The sequence below is a fragment of the Dipodomys merriami genome, unplaced genomic scaffold (genome assembly GCF_024711535.1).
Source record: "Dipodomys merriami isolate MVZ:Mamm:240054 unplaced genomic scaffold, mDipMer1.0.p SCAF_13, whole genome shotgun sequence".
Lineage (NCBI taxonomy): Eukaryota > Metazoa > Chordata > Mammalia > Rodentia > Heteromyidae > Dipodomys > Dipodomys merriami.
In genome coordinates, this window is record NW_027202604.1 from 40,130,133 (window position 1) to 40,149,210 (window position 19,078).

At 57.1% G+C, this 19,078-nt stretch overlaps 2 protein-coding genes across 3 annotated transcripts in view; one reads left to right on the forward strand and one right to left on the reverse strand.

Moving 5' to 3' along the window:
* Nucleotides 1–287: 287 nt before the first annotated feature.
* LOC138824845 (transmembrane protein 43) lies at nt 288–13,181 on the reverse strand. Its single transcript, XM_070019217.1, has 12 exons — nt 12,997–13,181; nt 10,307–10,456; nt 9,397–9,531; nt 8,901–8,995; nt 8,235–8,284; nt 7,906–7,975; nt 7,259–7,329; nt 6,431–6,552; nt 6,154–6,228; nt 5,362–5,463; nt 3,681–3,798; nt 288–2,408 (listed from the first exon to the last, which is right to left on the reverse strand). The coding sequence occupies exons 1-12, from the start codon at nt 13,006–13,008 to the stop codon at nt 2,206–2,208; spliced, it is 1,203 nt and encodes a 400-aa protein (XP_069875318.1). The 5' UTR covers nt 13,009–13,181; the 3' UTR covers nt 288–2,205.
* Nucleotides 13,182–13,485: 304 nt separating this feature from the next.
* Nucleotides 13,486–19,078, forward strand: part of LOC138824848 (mitochondrial intermembrane space import and assembly protein 40) — a 46,480-nt gene continuing 40,887 nt past the window's right edge. For both annotated transcript variants that reach the window (XM_070019222.1, XM_070019220.1), the window contains exons 1-2: nt 13,486–13,686; nt 16,645–16,743. In XM_070019222.1, coding sequence (XP_069875323.1) covers nt 13,665–13,686; nt 16,645–16,743 — 121 coding nt within the window. In that variant the 5' untranslated portion in view covers nt 13,486–13,664. The remainder of the gene's footprint in view (nt 13,687–16,644; nt 16,744–19,078) is intronic.

Sequence of the window (19,078 nt, forward strand, 5' to 3'; positions counted from 1 at the left end):
CAAGGCCAGTGCCTTGTGCACCAACGCACACTCCACCAGTCCTGGGGCTTGGACTCAGGGCCTAGGCACTTGTCCCTGGGCTGCTTTTGTTCAAGGCCAGCACTCTACCATTTGAGCCACAGCACCACTTCCAGCTTTTTCTGTTTATATGGTACTGAGGAATTGAACCCAGGGCTTCCATGTGTTCTAGGCAAGCACTGTACTACTAAGCCACATTCCCAGCCTTCATACTCCACCTCTTCTAGCACATTCTGAAGGCTCACAAAGCATGAATCATTCATTTTAAATACAGCCAAGACAAAGTAGGCTTTATTTAGTGCAAAAAATATGGAATTGCTCTTTTAAAAAGAATGGAAACCCATTTTAACCACTAAGAACAACCTAGAACTGAAATTCATCCAGTTCCTAAGGTTGATGTCTGAATTTATATGAATGTTAACAAAAATTCCACCAATCACCAAATCAAAAGCAGGCTAATTGCAAGGAATACCCTATGCCAAAAGATATATAGTCATTTATTTCAAAGCCTTATGAAAAATATACAGCTAATACAAATTTTGTGGTGGTTTTCCAAAGTCTTCAGATTATACCTTTTTCTTTTTAAGGACACTTGAAATTGGCAGGTAAGATCCATATAAGGAGAGAAAAAAAACATGAACCGAATCCTAAGGATTTAGTCTTAGCCGTCATTAATGCTGTGCTTATTTTCCAAGAACAGCTTTAAGAGGTTGAAGAGTGCATCCATGAGCGTGGCGGCAATGAATGCTTGTAGCCCTCACCCAGGTATGTCATTTGTGGAGCTGCCATTTTCTGCAAGAATCCTGATTCATAGCCCAGAGTCTGTAGAACAAGGACCGTGACAGGCCACACTGGCTTCACACGTTTTCATCTTGTTCAGCTACCAAATATTTTGTTGCCAAAGCAACCACTCCCAGCAAAGGACAGAACAGTTTGCAAATAGAAATGAGGGCTGTACCAAGCCCGCTAGCACAGCAGGGTGGCAGCATGCTTTCAAAGGGTGGAAGAGTAATTGGGAAACTTAGAAACTAGGTGAATTAAGTGTGTGAATTTCAGATAGGACAAAGGGATGGGCATTCAGCACCAAAGAAATGACTCAGAAGCTGCCACTGGCGCCGGGGTCACCACCAAGCTCTCCACATGAGGCGTCCAGCCTTGGCCTTAACATGATTGAAGGCATCTTCAAGTGAGTGGGTGTCTTCTGACCATCTGTTTCAAAGCACTGCAGAGCGAAGCACACAAGCGACCCCAGGTAACTTTTTAAAGTCCATGAAGTCTACCCAACTGAATACCTTTCCCATTTAGCTCAACTGAAGGGTATTTTCAGTAACATTCTGCCTTGCTAATTGTTCAGTGGGGGGATTATTTTGAGTTTTTTCAACCTTAACTCCTTTGTGAAGTAGGAAAACAGAGCAGCCAAAAAGCACAGCCAGGGCTGCTGGAGGCTTCGCGACGATTCTGTCAAACTGTGGTGTGAAGTCGAACGAATGTTTTTATCATGATATCTTGAGTATATTTTTTCTGTGTCAGTATTGGGACTTGAACTTCGGGCCTTGAGCTCTCGCTTGGCTTTTTTGCTCACAGCTGGTACCGTACCACTCCCAGCTTTTTGCTGGTTATTTAGAGCTCAGTTTTCAATTTTATCTGCCCTGGCTGGCTTTGAACTGTGATTGTCATATCTCAACCCCCAAGTGGCTAGGATTACAGATGAGGGGCACTTGTGCCCAGCCTTTATTGGCATCAAATCAAGTTCTACCAGCAGATTTGGTTTTGGCAGCACTCACTGTGCCAGGCTGAAAGAGTGAGTCTTGGCAACCCAGTGCAGCCTGGCAGCGGTGGAGGCCGCCCTGAGGCTCGTGTGCAGCCATGGCACTTGTTTGGGGGGAGAGGGTGACAGAGCCGAGCACTTCACTAGCAGGTCTGGGCTGACAGCCGAGTGAAATGCCAACACCCACTCAGGCTGGTGAGGTTGGGTCACCGTGCTCACATGGGTCCTGCCACCGGTGCCGCATACTATCAAGAAAAGGGGCGGGAAAGATGCGTGCTGGCCAACACCAAATCTGACATGCAAGTTGCCAGTGTGGCCCGTGAAGAGTGGGGTTCAAAGGGCTGTTCCGGTAGGGAGCTGAGCAGAGATGAAGGGAGGCCCTGAGGCTCACGCAGGTGTTGGTGGGTGCCAGGCTTCCTTCACTCCAGCTTTTTGGCTGGCACCCGGGTCCGGGCAATGATGATAGGCACCAGGGCGAGGCAGCCGAACAGAAGGGCCCACAGGGGCCGGTAGAAGAGCCAGCCAGCAGCCACGGTCAGCAGGGTCAGCGAGGTGGCCATGCAGAACGCAAAGGCCTTCAGGCCAATGTTGACCAGATCTCGGAAGACGGGAAACCAGTCCACTGTGGAGGGAAGAAGGACTGTGAGGCCCAGAGACCATGTCCGCACCTCCCGTCTGGTCACCACCCTGTGTGGGAGGGGCAGGTGGGGAGGCAGGAGAGGTACAGCCCCTGCACCACCTGCTCTGCCCAGTCCCAGAAAAGGAGAAATGTGGAGTCCGTCTGGATTCCAAAGCTCATGCTGCCGTTAGTCTGAGGCCAGTGTTCTTGGCCGCACCATCTCCTGCGTGGTCAGAGGCCAGGACTGAGTCACACTGCTACACCTGCGGAGGTCAGGCCTTGTCTGTCCTGCTCACTGAGGTCTGGGGCTGGAGCAGAGTCTGACAGCACGTGGCTGCTGTGTACCCCACTCCTGCGGGCCCCTCCTGCTCTGCTACTGCCTGAGAGCAACGCCGCACGCAACATGCGAGGAGGGCATCCGAGCCAATGGAGGGGCCCCCGGCGCCAGCAGGAAGTGGCCTGTCCCCAGTCACATGGCCAACACAGGACTGGGGCCCCAGGGGGGCCGGGCTCAAGCACAAGGAAGCCGCCCATGAAGCCTCCGTGAGAGAGGGAGGCCCAGCGTGTGCCGCAACCCGGCTGCTTCCCTGGCCTGTGCTGGCACCCAGGGAAGGCTGGGCGGAGCACAATGAGGCAAAGGGGGCAGTCCCCTCGGTCCACCGTCTCCTACACCAACCGTCTTGACTCAGAACACACCCCACAGCCTGGGCACTGGGTACCACACCGGCTGGTCACTTGGACTCAGTGGGCTCCCTGGTGCCAGCCAGCCTCAGGCCGTCAAGCAAGCCCACGCACTTCCTCCTCTACCCATTCTTGCTGGCCACCCGCACCTGGTCCGGGCTGTTGCAGGGAGGAACCACAGCAGTTTTTGAGGGTTTATTTGCCAAGCATGTCACGAATCTCCCAAGGTAGATGGGAGGGAAGAAACGCTCCAACTAGAGACAGCATGGCCTGGGTAGCCGGAGCTGACTGGACAGCGTTCAAACAGCCCCAGCTCCCTCCAGAGCTGGCCAGCGTGGTCACCGTGGCTGTGACTGTGAAGCAAAGGAATGAGGCGAGCGAGCCAGACCTTCAGATCACAGAGGCCAGGGCAGCCTCCCCAGAGGCGGCCAGCCTGTCCCTCTGCTGCCTTTCCCTGCTGTCACCTCAAAGCTAGTGGGGACAGAGGACCATCTGCCGTCTCTAACCATCAGGCCAGAAAGGCTCAGAGGAGTATGATACGTACAGGGTCTGTGGGAAGGGGGCTCCCTGGCCTTCACCCCACCTTGCACCTACCCAGGGTATAGAGGATCCGCGTCATGAGGTTGAGGCCCAGGAACATAGCCGTCCAGCCCGCCGCCCGCAGGCCCCATGTCTTCATGGAATTGCTCTTTTGTTCTCTACGAAACACCTCCTGCAGGACAAGGTGGACAGTGTCAGGACCGTGAGGGGTGCTGAGGGAGCTGTGCCATTTGTGAACAGACCACAGAGATGGCAAGCCGCCCACCCACTGCTAAGTGTTGTCCATGTGGCACAGGACATGGCACAGGAGACCTTGGTAGAAGGCACTTGCCTCCCCAGGAGAGCTCACCTGTACTCCCTGGGGATGAGTGCCACCCTCTGCCACACAGCAGCGGTCTCCTAGGGGCCACCACCCACCTTCCCTGAGCAGGTGACACAGGGTGCATGCTGGCCCTGGGCCGTGCTGCAGAGCTGAGGCCCCCACCTCAGCCCACCTCGGCCACACACCTGAACAAGCTGAACCCGTGGGCTGCACACGGCCTGCTTCTCCCCTCACATGCCAAGGGGCCATCCGGGTCCTGTTAGCTGTCTGTATCCACATCCCATGAGCCTCTCCTCTGCCCACCCCAGCCTACTCCCTCACCGTTCTGCTCTTAGCCCCCACACGGCCCCCTGCATGCTCTGCCTGCCACGTTCCACACCCAGCAGCCTCCCCAGGCCCTGCCACCCTCCAGTCCCACGGGCAGCCTGTGCCAGACCAGGTCATGTGTCCAGTCACCTCTGGGCCTCTGCACAGGTTGACTGCTTTGCCTATCATGCTCACCCACAGCCGTGCCCAGGAGCTGCGCACAGGCCCCCAGCTCAACTCAAAATGCATTTCCTCAGAGCCTTCCCTCACCTACATCATACCTGTTTCCTGTCCAGTTCTCTATGCCAATGGTAAAAGCAGCGACCTGTCACTTGACTAACCAACACTGTCACTAGCTCCTCAGAATAACTCAACACTAGGAGCTGAGTCCTCAGCTCACTTGACATGAGATGAGGCTTGGAGAGGACTAGCAAGCAAGAGGCCAGTGCTCCTGGCAGTGGGGCCAGGGCTGGGGCACCCCTGGTGTTCAACACACAGCTGAGTGGACAGCCCTCAAACAAGGCAGGGCCGGGGCTGCTGCTTGGCAAGCCTTGTGTACAGGTGACGAAACCGCCTGGAGAAGACAAGAAGGGGAGAGTGGCTTGGGGGCCCCTGGCCTCTTGATTTGGGAGTGGGGGCTCTCTCAGGACCCTCTGCAGTGGAGAGCCGTCCCTCTGCGAGTCACGCAGCTAGCTCCACACCTCACTCTGAGGGCAGCTGAGACCTGGGGCTGTCCAAGCCCCCGGAGAGAACAGGGACCTAATTTTAGAACAGCCCTGGTGACTCACGGCCCACCAGGCTGGCAAGTGGCAGCCCCACCCTGAGCCTGGTAACTAAGCCCTGCGCAACAGCATCACCGCACCGCACCCTGTCCCGGCCAGGTCAGGAGCGAGGCTGATGGGATGTCAGATGCAGCCGAGGGCCCAGTAACAGGAACAAGAGGGCTCAGCTAATCCCTGACGCTTGCACACGTTTACCAAGGAGCCAGCACCACACTTTTCTTCCTGCCCAGCAGGGGCTCTCCACCTCTTCCACCTTTGCCACAGCGAGGTGGCGGCTCTCTGCCCGTCCTGCTACCACGCAGGTGAGCAGGCAGCGGTGACTCACCTCTGCCGAGAAGTCACCATGGTGCAGCAGCAGCAAGGTCTCCCCAGACTTGGTGGAGTACGGGACCAGCTGGTCACCCCGCTGCCGGGCAATCACGGTGACCTGGCCAGAGAAGTCAGGGTTACGAGATGAGTGGGTTGGGGGGGAACCAAAGGATGGGGCACAGGGCCGCACCAGAGCCCAACCCCTGGCTCTGTCACCCAGGGAAGGCAGTGGGGAGCCTGTCTTCACATTGCTGTTCTCCCTGTCCTGGGAGAACAGCCGAGGCCCGGGGCTGCCGTGGGCAGGGAGGGGCAGGCTCTGGGACAGTGGGTGCAGATGTGGGGTGTGCATGGCGGGGCAGGGCCGTCATCCCGGAGCTGGCGGTGGGTAGGACGCAGCGCCGTGGCAGGGCGGCCAGTGCAGCCTGGCCAAGCCCACATCGCCACCTCTCCTCCGTCACCTGGCCTATCTGGGCCCCAGGTGTGCTCTGCTGTTTCCTGGGTCAGATCCGGGTGGACTTCCTGACTACATTCCCAGGGTTGGGGACCAATTATGTGTTCACAGGTGACATTTGGGCTGGGGGAAGGGTCTCGTGTGCCTGAATTGAGTCAGGTGGAATTCCGAGGCAGATTCCTCAGGAACAGCCGCGCTCGGCTCGGGGCCAGCAATGCGTGTGGGGAGGACGAGGACTCTGAGGCTGACTGTGTGAAGGTGAGTGGCATGTGCGTTCCCCAGGGAGGCCCACAGTGCACAGGGGCGGCGCCCAGGGGTGCTGTGAAGCCCTCAGCTGCCCCCAGGAAGCCAGGTTACCACATGGGCTGGGCCCAGGGCTGGATCATCGCTGCTGAGTCCTGCGTAGGAGAAGTAGACGCGCACATCACCGACCTGGGGGAAACAAAGTGAGGGGGCTGAGGAGCAGCCACTTCTGCCCAGGCTCCCCTTCTACCTCCAATGTCACCGGCCCGCCCGGGCTTGGTGCCCCATGCTGGCCTTGGGGGAGGCTGCTAAGCCCTGGCTCCTGGCCTCTGCCCGATGGGCAGCCTGTGCCTCCCAGCCTCCGCCAGTGGGCAGCCATGGCTCCTGGTACCTCCGGGTACTTGGGATTTTCACTGTGGTAGAAGTAGTCTCCCCGGCGAAGGATGTCCACATGGGGGTCCTCCAGCTTGGCCAGGCTCAGTGGCTTGAAGTTGTCGATCTTGTCAATGAGGCCTAAGAGAAGAGTAGGTAGAAGCCACGGGGCCCATCGAGAACTCCCCAATCTGCAAGCCCTGCAACTTACGCCTTCCTGAGCCAGCCATCACGGCCAGGCCACCTCTCCCCAGCCCTTCACAGACACGCCTCTCCCACCTTTCTTATTATTGTTACTTATTTTTTTTTTTTTTTTTTTTTTTTTTTTTTTTTTTTTTTGGTCGGTCGTGGGGCTTGAACTCTGGGCCTGGGCGCTGTCCCTCAGCTCTTCAGCTCAAGGCAAGCGCTCTACCACTTGAGCTACAGCGCCACTTCCGGTTTTCTGGTGGTTTATTGGAGATAGGAGTCTCACGGTCTCTCCTGCCCGGGCTGGCTTTGAACCGCGATCCTCAGATCTCAGCCTCCTGAGTAGCTAGGATTACAGGCGTGAGCCACCAGCGCCCGGCTTGTTACTTATTTTTGAGACAGAGTCTAGACCACGTGCCCACGCTGACTTGGAATTTCCCATCTTCCCACCTTGGCTTCCCAAGTACTGGGACTGCAGGTGTGCACGACCACACACAGCTGGAGGACTTGTTTCTGAGTCCGTGCTCCCAGGGTTTCCCAGTGCCCAAGGCAGGCCATCTCCTCTACCAGCCCCGCATGGCAGTGCCCCTGCACCCTTTCCCTCCCAGGCCAACTGCCCCAGGGCCTCCGGGCTGCACGGGGTCACAGGGCAGAGACTTACCCGCCGAGAGGAAGAACCTGCCGATTTGGACGAAGGGGGCTGTTGCGGTGAAGGATTCCACTGCCATGGCACTGTGGGGGAGGAGGCATCGTGCTGGGCATGGTAGGAGCTGCCAAGCTCCTGTGCTTGTGTGTGCTGGGAGCCCCGCCCCGGGCTTCTTCACATCTACACCACCTCTGAGGGCTCCTGTCCCTGCCCTGGGCTGAACACCCCGGCTCTGTTCCCGTCCCCTAGAACTTCATGTCACCCTCCTTTGCAGAAGCACTGGCCATGGCCACGAGTGGCACGCTCGCTATTCCTGAGCAAGTCACTGCCCAGGCTGCAGAGCCTCACAAGGCCCCAGTGCGTGCCGCCACCGCCTCAAGGCTGGGCAGGGCTGAGGTGCTGAGCATCCTTCTACAGGATCGCCTGGCTGACCCTTAACAAAATGCTTTCCTAGACTACAATCCCGTCAGGCTTGGTGATTGTTGGGAGAACCCTGTTTGGGCCTGTAAGGTCAGGTCTCATTTAGCTCGGGCTTGGCCTTAAAACCACGTCATACACCCTCACCACTGCACGAGGCAGGACTGACTCAGCCAGAGTTGGATGAAGAAACTGAGGCTCCCGTAGAGGGAAAGGCTGGGCCTGAGCTCGGGCCCAGTGCATACCTGGGGTTTTTATGGCCAATCTCTCGGTCAAAGTTTTTGCTGTTGACGACTTCTGACCTCCATTCCGTGTCTGCTCGGGGAGAGAGACAACTCAGAAGCAGGTAAGAGTGCTACGTGGCTGCCACCGACCCGCCCAGGTCCTAATTGAATCTCTAGCACTTGGAGGCCAGGGGTCAGCTTGTGGGATGTCCTGGAGGGCTGGCCCCTAGGGCGTCCCAAGGCTGGGGCTGTGCTCAAGCCCCACTGTCTTCCCCCATTGCCAGCCTCATTGATGGGCAGACTGCAGATGCGTGGGCGCGTGCCACGGCCTCGGCGGGGCCAGTACTCACTGTAGGAGTACCTTGTCTCCTTCTTCACCTGCCCGTCCTCCGTGTACTCCCTGCAGAGAGCACAGACACCGCGAGTCAGCCAGGCATCGCCAGACAGGAGCCACGCTTAGGGCCACAGGAAGAAGCAGCCCTGCCTGCAGGAGCCCAGCACGGATGCCCTCCTCCTGTTGCAGGTCAGACTGGATCCCCCCCCTACCCCCAGCTGAGATCTGGCACGCCCTTAGCTCCTAAACAGCCCGGCAGGGGCTCCAGGGTGAGGCCCCAAGGGCTGCCCTTCTCCAGCCTCCAGCCATTCCCACACGGCCCAGGAGGGGCTATGCTCCACGCCAGCCCCTGAGAACCTGCCCCGGGCCTCCCAGTCACACTGGAGCCGGCTGTGGGAGGGGGCTGGGACCCCTGAGCGCAGCGGGGCGCCGCGAGCACGCTCACCGTGCCGGGCCTGGGTTCAGTCATGCCTCCAGCTGTGTGTCCTTGTGATCTGGAGCCACTCTGCACTGGACTTTTTTTTTGCCACCTCCAAAAAATATCACTGGTACTAATTTTGGAATAGTTGACTTTTTTTTTTCTAATAGGAAATTTGGAGGTGTCAAAATAAAAGCCATTTCATTTTATCCTAGTGCTTGCATCTCCTCTACCCCAACTGATGCTTCTCTTCTGGCGCCTCACCTGGACTCTTCCGACTCCACCCACTGGTACATCTCCACGTGCCGCCGCAACTTCACAGCTGGAAGATGGACCCCATAGTTTGGGTCAGACAAGAGCTTCAAAAGGAATCAAACCAGAAAAATAAAGGTAAGACTCCCAGCAGCCAGAATCCCTGTTTTACAGGAAGCCAGAGAGGAGACACAGAGGCAGGGAACAGGACCAAGAATGAACAGCCACACGTGGGAGGACCCAGTGGAGCTGCGTGCCCCAGGCTCCACACGCCAGGCAATGAGTGTCATCCTGGAATATCAGGCCGGGCTGTGTGCACCCCAGAGCATCGCCAGCAAGTACTGGGCACTGAGGTTACTGCAGAGCTGCAGGAGCCAGAGCAGTTCCCCTACCCCACCACGGAGGTGGTGCCACCTCGGACACTGGCGCCATCCCCCTACAGACCCCATCTGACGGGAGCCACACCCACGCCCTGAGCCGAGGTGCCAGCAGCCACGGCCACGCCTACCTTGGACGTTCGCAGGGCCCCAATGATGTGCACCAGCCTCCCCTCATTTTCAGGAGCCACGACGTGGATGCTGTCAGGAGACACCACGAGCGACAGCCCCTCCGCCAGTGAAGTGGCTGTCTTCAACGCACGGCCCTGCGGGTGGAGTAGAACAGGAATGGCTGACACTGCGACTGCTTTGCCGCCTCAGGAGCACAGACCCAGCTCCCCATTCTATTGTGAACTGAGGCCCACCAAGTGCAGAGTCAACAGTGGAACCCAGGATTCCTGGCAGACCCCTCCCCTCTGCCCCCTGGCTTGGCACCGCACTCATGTTGGGAAGGACTGGTGGTTCTGTTGCCCAGTGCTCACCCCACCTTTCCTCTGCTTTCTACAGTCCCACGTGGCTTACACCAGCCAGCCTGAATCATTGTCTGGATCACGTGACCTGAGCTCCATCAATCAGAACACGTGCCCCCTGGCCACAGCACTAGTTCAGAGGACTAGCCCCAAACAGGGCCACTGGGAGCCCCTAGAACTTCCAAGAAACTGACTTAGAGATAGAGATGACAGTGCCTCTTTTCTCCAGGACTTCTAGGCAACCTGGATATGAGCCTAGAAAGGTCTGCTCAAGAAAAATGCCACAGCAGATTTTTGAAGTCATGGAGATTCCTGGTGACCAGGCAAAAACACTTTGATCCACCCAGGTGGGAAGTGGGGTTTTCAGGCGTGTGAGCCATTAACCCCTTCCTCACTGCCGTTTGTTATGAGGTGGGTCACAACTGGAAGAATCGAGATCCATTCGCCCTCCTCTTCCTTGTCTGGGAAACCTAGGCCTGTTATTACCAGGTGCAAACTTTGGGTTCAAAGCCTTTGTTCCCTGAATCTGTGGGGACCCTCACTCCACACAGGGGCACCCCAGACATTTTACCTCATTAGTGAAAATTAAGTAGAAAGAGAGCAGGAAGGTCATGAGCCCCACAAACATGCCTCCCGAGGTCTCACTCAGCCGCTCCAGAAAGCCTGGCTGGGGGTCGGACGTGGTTTTGACATGTTCTCTCCTGGGACCAGTACTGGAATACTAAGGAAAACAAGCACGTTAGGAAGTCTCCCTCACACACACCAAAAAGGAAGCAAGAAACCACGGGCCTACTGTGTGCTCACCTACCACTGAGACGACCTAGCTTCCATCCCAGCGTCAACACAACTCATCAGAATGGTACTTTAAAAAAGCGCTGGTAGCTCATGCATGTGACCAGAAAAGGCTGGGTTGGAGGTATGGCTCAAGAGGCAAAGCATCAACTGCAAGCCCAGCAAGCTTCGTGTGTGTGTGTGTGTGTGTGTGTGTGTGTGTGTGTGTGTGTGTGTGTGTGTGTGTGTGTGTGTGTGTGTGTGTGTGTGATTGTGTATGTTCACATGTGCATGCTCTTTATTTACATTGCTTCTCTTAAATTAAGTTCTAATTACACACAGTAAAAGCATACACACAGTGTATAATGGGTGGATTTTGATCATAGATTAGGGGACCAGCAGGGGCTCCTGAAACAAGCACCCTGAAGACATCAAGCGATGACACTCCTGGCAGTGGACCTGCTGTGACTGGCCGGGGCACCAAGAGGATGTGCTTATTTAAGAAGCTGCCAAGCTATTTTACAAAGAGATTGCTGGAAATGTGTTCTTACTGAAATTGGACAAGTACTGGCTATGCTTTCTAAGGCTGTGCCACCCCTGTGGGGTCAGAAACAGACAGGTGACAGCTACAACCAACACCAGGAGGCCATGCTGAGAGAGGTAGCCCGTGCAGGGGAGTCCCTTCCAGCTGGATGGCAGGCAGGCTGACTGGAGGAGGGGGGCAGTGGGTGAGATGAAGAGGTAACCCCTGGGGATAGATACCTGGCAGGGGAAGTGAGGGAGCAGGGAGTGGTCTGGGGAGCAGTGCTATCTGTCTGGCTGGTTGTGGAAAGTGGGCGGGAGATAGGGCAACCCGGCATGTCTGGGCAGCTCCTGGTAGGCCTCACACTTCAGGTCAGTGGCTCAGGCTCTGCCCAGACTGTACCAGGGGCAGGACTGGAGTTCGGTCTGCCGCTGATCATAGGGTCATCACAAAGGGCAAAATGCCTGAGCTTAGATCCTTGTGCACACTGGTACAGGCCGAGAACCTGAGTGTACCATTACTAGGCATTCTCGGCCCCACACCTGGTAAGTCCTGTGTAAGAACTAGCTAGCAGGAATGTTGTCAGATTCTTCACAACTGGGTCTGAGGCTGGCAGCCAGGCTGGGGGTGTGCTGACAAAAACCACAAAGATGCAAAGAGGTTCCCAGGTAAGCAGGCAATCATGGCACCAGGTGAGGTAGTGTCAAGAGCAAGGACTCGAGTTAGTCTGTGAGCAAAACCGGTGCTATCTTCTCCTAACTGTCCTGACCACCACCAGCTAGGGCCTGCCGGGGGCAGACAGCCACAGCACCAGATGAGCAAATCCCTGCCCGGCAAGTAACTGACCACATGGTCACTAAGGAGGGCAAGGGGTACAAATCTTGGCAGACGCGTCACTCTCCTCTCCCCTTCTCCAGACTGCCTCATCTCTTGGGCTGTAATGTCAGTGGTACTTTGGGTGTCAGTTGTAGAAGGCACCCCTTCCTCCTGGTCCCTCCTCAGCCAACACCAAAACAAGGGAGTTTGGATAGTAAGCACACCTTGCAGGGCAATTGTCATGCTAAATTAATTCAGTGCCTCTGCTCCACCCTCTGTCTTCAGATCTTCCCACAGATGTGCCCAGCTACTGGAGGGACGGGCACACATGTGCCCAAGTCCCAACACATCCCAGATGCGGTCTCTGCCAGGACCGCGGGTGCTAGCCTGTGAGGACGGCTCACACACAGAGTAGCCGCCACGCTCAGCATCCTGGCTAGAACGTCACAGCCACAGATCCCATGAAGGAACACACACAGCTGTGGAGTGGAGAGTTAAGAGTCGCCCCCGAGGCTGCCTTTGGCACATTCCCATGCCCAGCTGGCTGAGGCACCGACGGGGCAAATTCTCCCTCTCAAGTCCGGTGGTGGCAGGAGGGGGGTGGGGGGCGGGCGGCGGGCACCGCTGGGACCCTGGGAGTCCACGATGCTGGAGACCCCGAGTCTCACAGGCCAAGCTTCTAGACCCTCGAGGGTTCTGCAGGTGGGGCGGCCAGGGCAGAGGTGGGGCAAACCCTGGCCCCCCCGGAGGCGCGGGCCGAGCGGCCCGGGAAAGCGGGTGTAGCCAGCCAGGGAGGGCGCGTCCGGGCTGGCGGCGCTCCGAGCTGGCTCCGGGGCTCTCCTCGGAGGCGGCCTGAGTCACCGGCCTCCCCCAGGCCCCGCGCCCGGCTGCGGTGCGGCTTCGTGGGTTGAATGAACAAGCAGGAGGTCGGGCGGGCAGCCCCGAGGAGACCCCGGGCCGCGGGCGGCCGGGCAGGGTCCGCTCTCGCGGGCGCCCGGCCTGGTGGGCTCCGGGCCGGCCGCGGCCCGGGCAGCTCCGACGCTCCGGCAGGGCGGGGACGGCGGCGGGCCCGGGGCCGCACGCACCGACCAGCCGGCCGCAGCCCCGGCGACCGGGCTCTGGGCGAGGTCCGGAGACCCGGAGACACTTACGTTCGCCGCCATGCTGGGCCTCGGCTCGCCGCTGTCCGCACTGCTCCGCCAGGCAACGAACTGACCGACGGCCGGAGCGCGGGGACGCACGGCTCCCCGCCCGCCTCAGAGCTGCAGAGCTGCTCGTGGAATCCGGGACTAGGCGGGACCCGGGACTAGGCGGGACCCACTGGCCGTTGCCGCCCCACGGGCGCCGCGGTGTCGCTGCGCACGCGCGCCGCCAGGCCTCCTGGAAAATGTAGTCGGGGGGGGGGGGGGAGGTGGTCAGGTGCTTTCGACACAAAATTGCGACCCGCTCCGTAACCCATGGATGCGCCTGCGCGCCTCAGGGTTTCTGGGAAATGTAGTTCGTGCGGCCAGGAAAGCCGCCGAGCGGCGCGCGGCCTGCTGGGAAGTGTAGTTCCCGTCGGAGGGTCCGGGCCGGGGCTGTGAAGGTGTGGCGGCAGGCGCACGGCCTGCTGGGAAGTGTAGTTCCCGTCGGAGGGGCCGGGCCGGGGCTGTGAAGGCGCGGCGGCAGGCGCGCGGCGGGCAGGCCTGGAGGGGGCGGAGGCGCGCGGGCCTCTGAGCCGCCCGCGGTGCCGGAGGAGAGCGAGGTCACGGCGCCCAAGTGTATCCGCTCCGGCCGCCAGAACCGCCGCCTCTGCGAGGTCCCAGCGCCAGGCGCAGCCATGGCCTACTGTCGGCAGGAAGGTAGGTCGGGCGGCTGCCATGGAGAAGACCCGCGGTCCGTTCGACCCGCTCAGGCCCCTCAGCCCCTCGGCCGGGCGGGCGACCGGGGCGCCGCCACCGCCGGGACCCTCGAGACCCTGCGGCGGGGCCGGGCGGCGGGGTCGCCTCCGCGTTGGACCGGCGAGAAAACCGACGTTCCGGAAGGAACCGGCTGGCCCAAGGTCACGGCGGGCCGCGGGCCGGGCCTCGGGGCCGCACGTGGGGCCGCCCCAGCCGGGCCGCGGGGCGCGGGGCGCGCGGGCGCCGCCGGGAGAGGTTTGGGGCGAACCGCTGCGGACCCGCGGCGCCACGTGCGTCCGCGCCGCGCCGGCCCCGTAACCGCCGGGGAGGCGGCGCGGCCGCGGCGCCGCGGGGCGTCCGTTGCGCTCCGCCTCGGGCCGGGCGCGGCTCACCTGCGCGGAGCCGCTGCGCGCCGCCCCGCCGGGCTGTCGGCGTCCACGCGTCGGGGAGGCCGGAAGCCGGGCTGTGCGGTGCCGTCCGGGTCGGACACCGCCCCCCGCACCCCTTAACGGAGTTGGGGCCACAGGTCTCCTCGCGGCTTCCCTCCACCCGGCGGCGCGGGAGAATCGGACTGCCACCGGGCCCGCTCCCGCTCCCAGTCTCGGGTCTGGCGAATCGAGAGGTCGGGAGCCATTCACTTAGCAGAATGAGCTCCTGGCCGATAGTCCGACGCGGCAGTTTAAGGTAGCGAAACTGAAACCCGCAGCGCGAGGCGACCCCCGGAGGTCACCCAGCCAGTTCGAGCCCGCGCCGGCCGAGCCTGCCTGCAGACCTGCCCCCTTCCCCCACCGCCTCCTTAGGTCTCTAGCCTCCGTTCTTATTTGGTCTCTCCAAATCTAACTAACTTCCTCTGCTGGCGGGTTGATTTTGAGTCCTTGCATCAATGGGCTCTGCACTTAAGGATTTCCCCTCCTTTTCTTGGAGGGTTTCAGAGTCTTCATTCTCTGGAAAGGAGGACCGGGTCCGGCTGGCTGCTAACACAGCAGAGATCAAGAGGGAAACACTCACCTAGGGGCTGGGAGCCTGGCCAAGTCATAAAACCCTTGGGTCCCAAGTTCAATTCCACCAGCAAACAGGATAGAACTGCTCACTTGTAGACCTTCCCTAGCTTTTGTCTTGTCCTTAGAAAGTGCTTTTTCTTGTTCTGCTTGGTAATCTTTTTTCTTTCCTGTGGGATTTAAGAAAGCGCTTGCCTGCCTGCCTCTCAGCCTTACCCTTTCACACTGTCTACCACTTGGTCTTTTTTGCCAGTGCATCCTTTCCCGAACTCTTCCTACTTTGGGCCCTGTTCTTTAATGTCTAACTAGTTTAGATGTCTCCTCCTCACCCTTTGTGTCTCTCATGGCTTTTTTTCTGTTTTTTCTGTGTTACTGGGGCTTAAACTCTGGGCTTTGCTCTGTCATGAGCCATGCCCCCAGCCCTGTGTCTTTTATGAGAATCCTAAATTCTGAAATTATCTTGTATATTTCTTTTTATTTCCTTTTAAAAAATTTAGGCTTCATTATTTATTGGAGGCAGAGAGATTTCACTGTTATCTTTCTACCCTGCAGACTTCTTGTCACTGCACCTCCTGCCTCTCCTCTACCAAGCTGAGGGCTAGCCAGTGAGGGCTTCCCCGAGAAGCAGGGCACAGAAGACAAAATGTCAGCACTTCCCAATATTGTTGTTGGAATCTGCCCCTGGGGCCGCGAGGGTAGCTGAGGTATCCTGGGCTGTGGTCCTCCCTCCCTTCTGGCCATGATTAGTTTGCTTCCAGTGCAGTCTTGACCCTGGATGTCTGTCCCTCCTGTGGCCTATTCCTTTCCGAGGTGGGTCCTGGGGCATTTCCCATAGGCTGGCTTCCTACAGGAGTAGTGCTGGGTGGGCTGCGTGGCTGGCAGCCCGGCCTCCACATCACCATACACTTAGTTTGTCCAGGTTCTCAGCCATCTTCAGGCTTTCTGAACCCTGTGGGAAAACTCCAGGGGTACCAGAGAGCACATTTTTCCCCTTTTTTGTTCCAGATTGACACCATGCTTTGAGTTGCCTGTGCAAAGGAAAACAGTGGACATCTCTGTCATATTCATGTGAAAGTACTAAGGGTGTGCATTCTGTAGAACTGTCTCATGCTTATTTTGTATCCTGAGGGTTGAACACTTTCAGTATAATAGTATAGCTTTTTGGGTTGTGTCTGCTTAAAATCCTGAACCAGATGAATGGGTCTAATGAAAGAACTTTGAAGTCAAGGAATGTCACAAACTAAAACCGTAATTTCCATCCTCCCTTCTGTCCCCTCCCTCTCCTTCTTCCTCTCCCCCTCTTCCTCTCCCTCTCCCCCTCCCTATCTCTCTCCCTTTTTTGAGACTGGGACTTGGGCTTGCTATCTGACTCTTTCACTTAGTGGCTGGCACTCTACTACCTGGGCCACATCTCCAGCCCCCTGATTTTATTTGGTCTCTCAGCCCTTCTCTCCAGCCTGGGGAGTACCGGGTGCAGCACTGCCAAACCGGGTGCTTGGCTACAGGCCCTCTGAACATCCCTGGCCCTTCATCTCCAAAGGTGGGGAGGGTTGCCTGCTGGCAGCTTGGAGCAGAGCAAGGAAGGAGGGTCACGGTGGGGAGGACAGCCACAGGGCCTTGGGAATTTTCCATGGTTCTCTTTTGGGAAGAGGGGAGCACTAGTCCTTTCTTGGTGGAAGAGAAAAAGACTTGTCATTGGAGAGCCAATGACAAGTTTGGGGGATCAGCGTTGGCTGGATTGAGATTCATCTGCTGCCTTCCTCCACGCCCACGACTGTGGTGGAGTTTTGGTTTCAGGCGAGGCTCCTAGGGGTGTGGTTTGATCAGAGGCCCCTTCTGGGGGCTACGCATGGGACAGTCCTAGACTTAAGTAAACTTCCTGCTCTCAAATGAAATGTCTCTTCTGTTCTCCACACACCAGGGAAAGATCGAATCATATTTGTGACCAAAGAAGACCACGAAGCTCCCAGCAGTGCAGAGCTAGTGGCTGACGATCCCAACGACCCGTATGAGGAGCACGGTGAGTGACCCGGGGCCTCCTAGGGAACCACGACACATTCTGAGCAAGGTATGGTGTTGACAGTTCTACTGCCTCCTTAGCCAGGCTGGTCCGTGGCCCCATCCCAGCCCTGACCGGCTCTGGTCCCGCGGGCACCGCAGGTGCTCTGCTGCCTCCCTCCAAGCCAGCTGTCGGGCAGCAATCTCTCCATGCTGAGACATTCACACCTCTTCTTTCCCCAGGGTCAGCAGGTTGCATGCTTCATGCTGATTAAGTTTGGGGGGAGTTAGTTACAGGTAGCTTATGGTGACAAGGATCCATCTGCCTGCTTAAGTGACCTTGAATTCTGCACTGGCATGCAAGTGAGGTACAGAGCCTGCTTTTTCCTGTGAAGTGGGTCACGCCACACAGCTGCAGGCCTCAGCCAAACCAGTCATACTTCTGTGTGTTCCTTGGTAACCAAATATAGAGGTGGCCATGTGGGCCTAGAACGTCATCTGCTGGAATCCCAGCTGCTTCTCACCTGTAGAGAGTGATGGTGTGCGCAGTATCCACAGATGTCCACACATCCTCAACAGTACTCAGTTCGTGCCAGTGCCTGTGGCTCACGCCTGTAATTCTAGCTACGTAGGAGGCTGAGATCTGAGGATCACAGTTAGAAGCCAGCCCAGGCAAGAAGGCTCCGAGACTTTTATCTCCAGTTAGCCACCAGAAAACTGGAAGTGACACTGTGGCTCAAGAGGTAAAACACTGACCTTGAGTAAAAGACCTCAGGAACGGCGCCCAGGCCCCACGTTCAAGTCCCATAACCAAAAAACAGGAAATGCCCCCAAAATGTACTTGGTTTATCCACCAAAAACACACCTGACACCTATGGTATTAATTCAGGCTTCCAGAGCCAAGTGCTGAGAAGTCAGTGAAAGCTTGAAGCAGCAGCCCCCAGGATGTAGGCTCTTGGATGGAACTCTCGTTACCCCGCTCCTCCTGGGGTAGGGCAAAGCCGAGGACACATAGCTAGCACCGTCAACAACGGTGGAGCGTACAGACTCCACACAGAGCCAGAGAGCTCCAAAATGATCGCTAGAAGAGTAACGACTACAATGTGAGGCAGACCCTTGACCCCAAGTAGATCTCTCATTTTTGCTCAGATTTGACCTTGGACTATGATCCTCCTCACCTATAGCCTTCTGCCTAGCCAGGATCCCAGGCTTGTATCATCATGCCCAGCTTGTTGTTGGAGAAGGAACTCTCACAATTTGCCCACGCTGACCTCAAACCACAATCTTCCTACTAATCTCTACCTCCTGAGTAGCTGGGTTTACAGGTGTGAGCCACTGTACGTGCTGATTCAGCATTTTATAAACAAAAATAAATCCCTTGTCAATCGCTCATCTTTAAGTCCAAATTAGTTAAGCACGCTTCACTATTTGATTGAGAGGTCAGCAGGACAAGTCAGAGTTTGCTTTGCTAGCCTCTCAGTGTTTAAAATGTATGTCTGAACTTCACTTCTGAAGCCACCATCACGTGGATTGATACTGAGTCCCTGATGAAAACTGATAGCCCGTGCTCTGTGTAAGATGCTCTCGTTCCAGCCCACTCACCCTGAATCATGAAGAGGGACATCTGCAGACCTGGTTATAATTTTTTTTTTTTTTTGGTCTGGGCCTGGGCGCTGTCCCTCAGCTCTTTAGCTCAAGGCTAGTGCTCTACCACTGAAGCTGCAGCACCACTTCTGGCTTTTTTCTTTTTGCTTATGTGGTGCTGAGGGATCGAACCCAGGGCCTCATACATGCAAGGCAAGTGCTCTACCACTGAGCCACCTTCCCAGCCCCTGGTTGTAATTTTAAGTGTCAATATTACTTCTTTGGGAAACTGTACAGGGTTATTAGCAGATTTGAGTCTGAAGCAGAAGTGGCAGACGATGAGCTGTGTGCTTGAGAAGAGTTGCCCTGTGGCTGTTGTGGTCAGAGGCAGGACCACTGCTGTCTCCGCTGTGACTCCTCTTCATAAGGAAGGAGCAGTGGCAGCAGCTGTGGATGATCAGCCAGGGTTCCCAAGCTGGAATTAGGAGGTGGGGCTCATCCTTGGACTTGGGCACAGAGTACTATGCTAAGCTTTCCCTGCGGTGAAGGATAATGCGTGCTTCCAGTGGACATTTTCAGTGCTTTCTTAGAGAGCATCTTCTGGAGTGTATGAATCACTTTTCTGTGTCAAAGCCATCATCTTAAAAGCATTAGGAAAGCCAGGAAATATTTTGATGTGTACAAAGTTCAAAGTAGATAGGACAAAGAGTCCCATATAACACAAACTAAAAACACTTCCCTAATCTTACTCCCTTCCGACAAGTGTGTGACAT

What these genes read in the sequence shown, in the direction of transcription:
- LOC138824845 (XM_070019217.1), bottom strand. An exon ending in ACTTAATTTTCACTAATGAG is followed by an intron (nt 9,532 to 10,306) that starts GTAAAATGTCTG and finishes CTCCACCCGCAG; the next exon opens with GGCCGTGCGTTGAAGACAGC. An exon ending in ATGGTGACTTCTCGGCAGAG is followed by an intron (nt 3,799 to 5,361) that starts GTGAGTCACCGC and finishes CTTGTCCTGCAG; the next exon opens with GAGGTGTTTCGTAGAGAACA.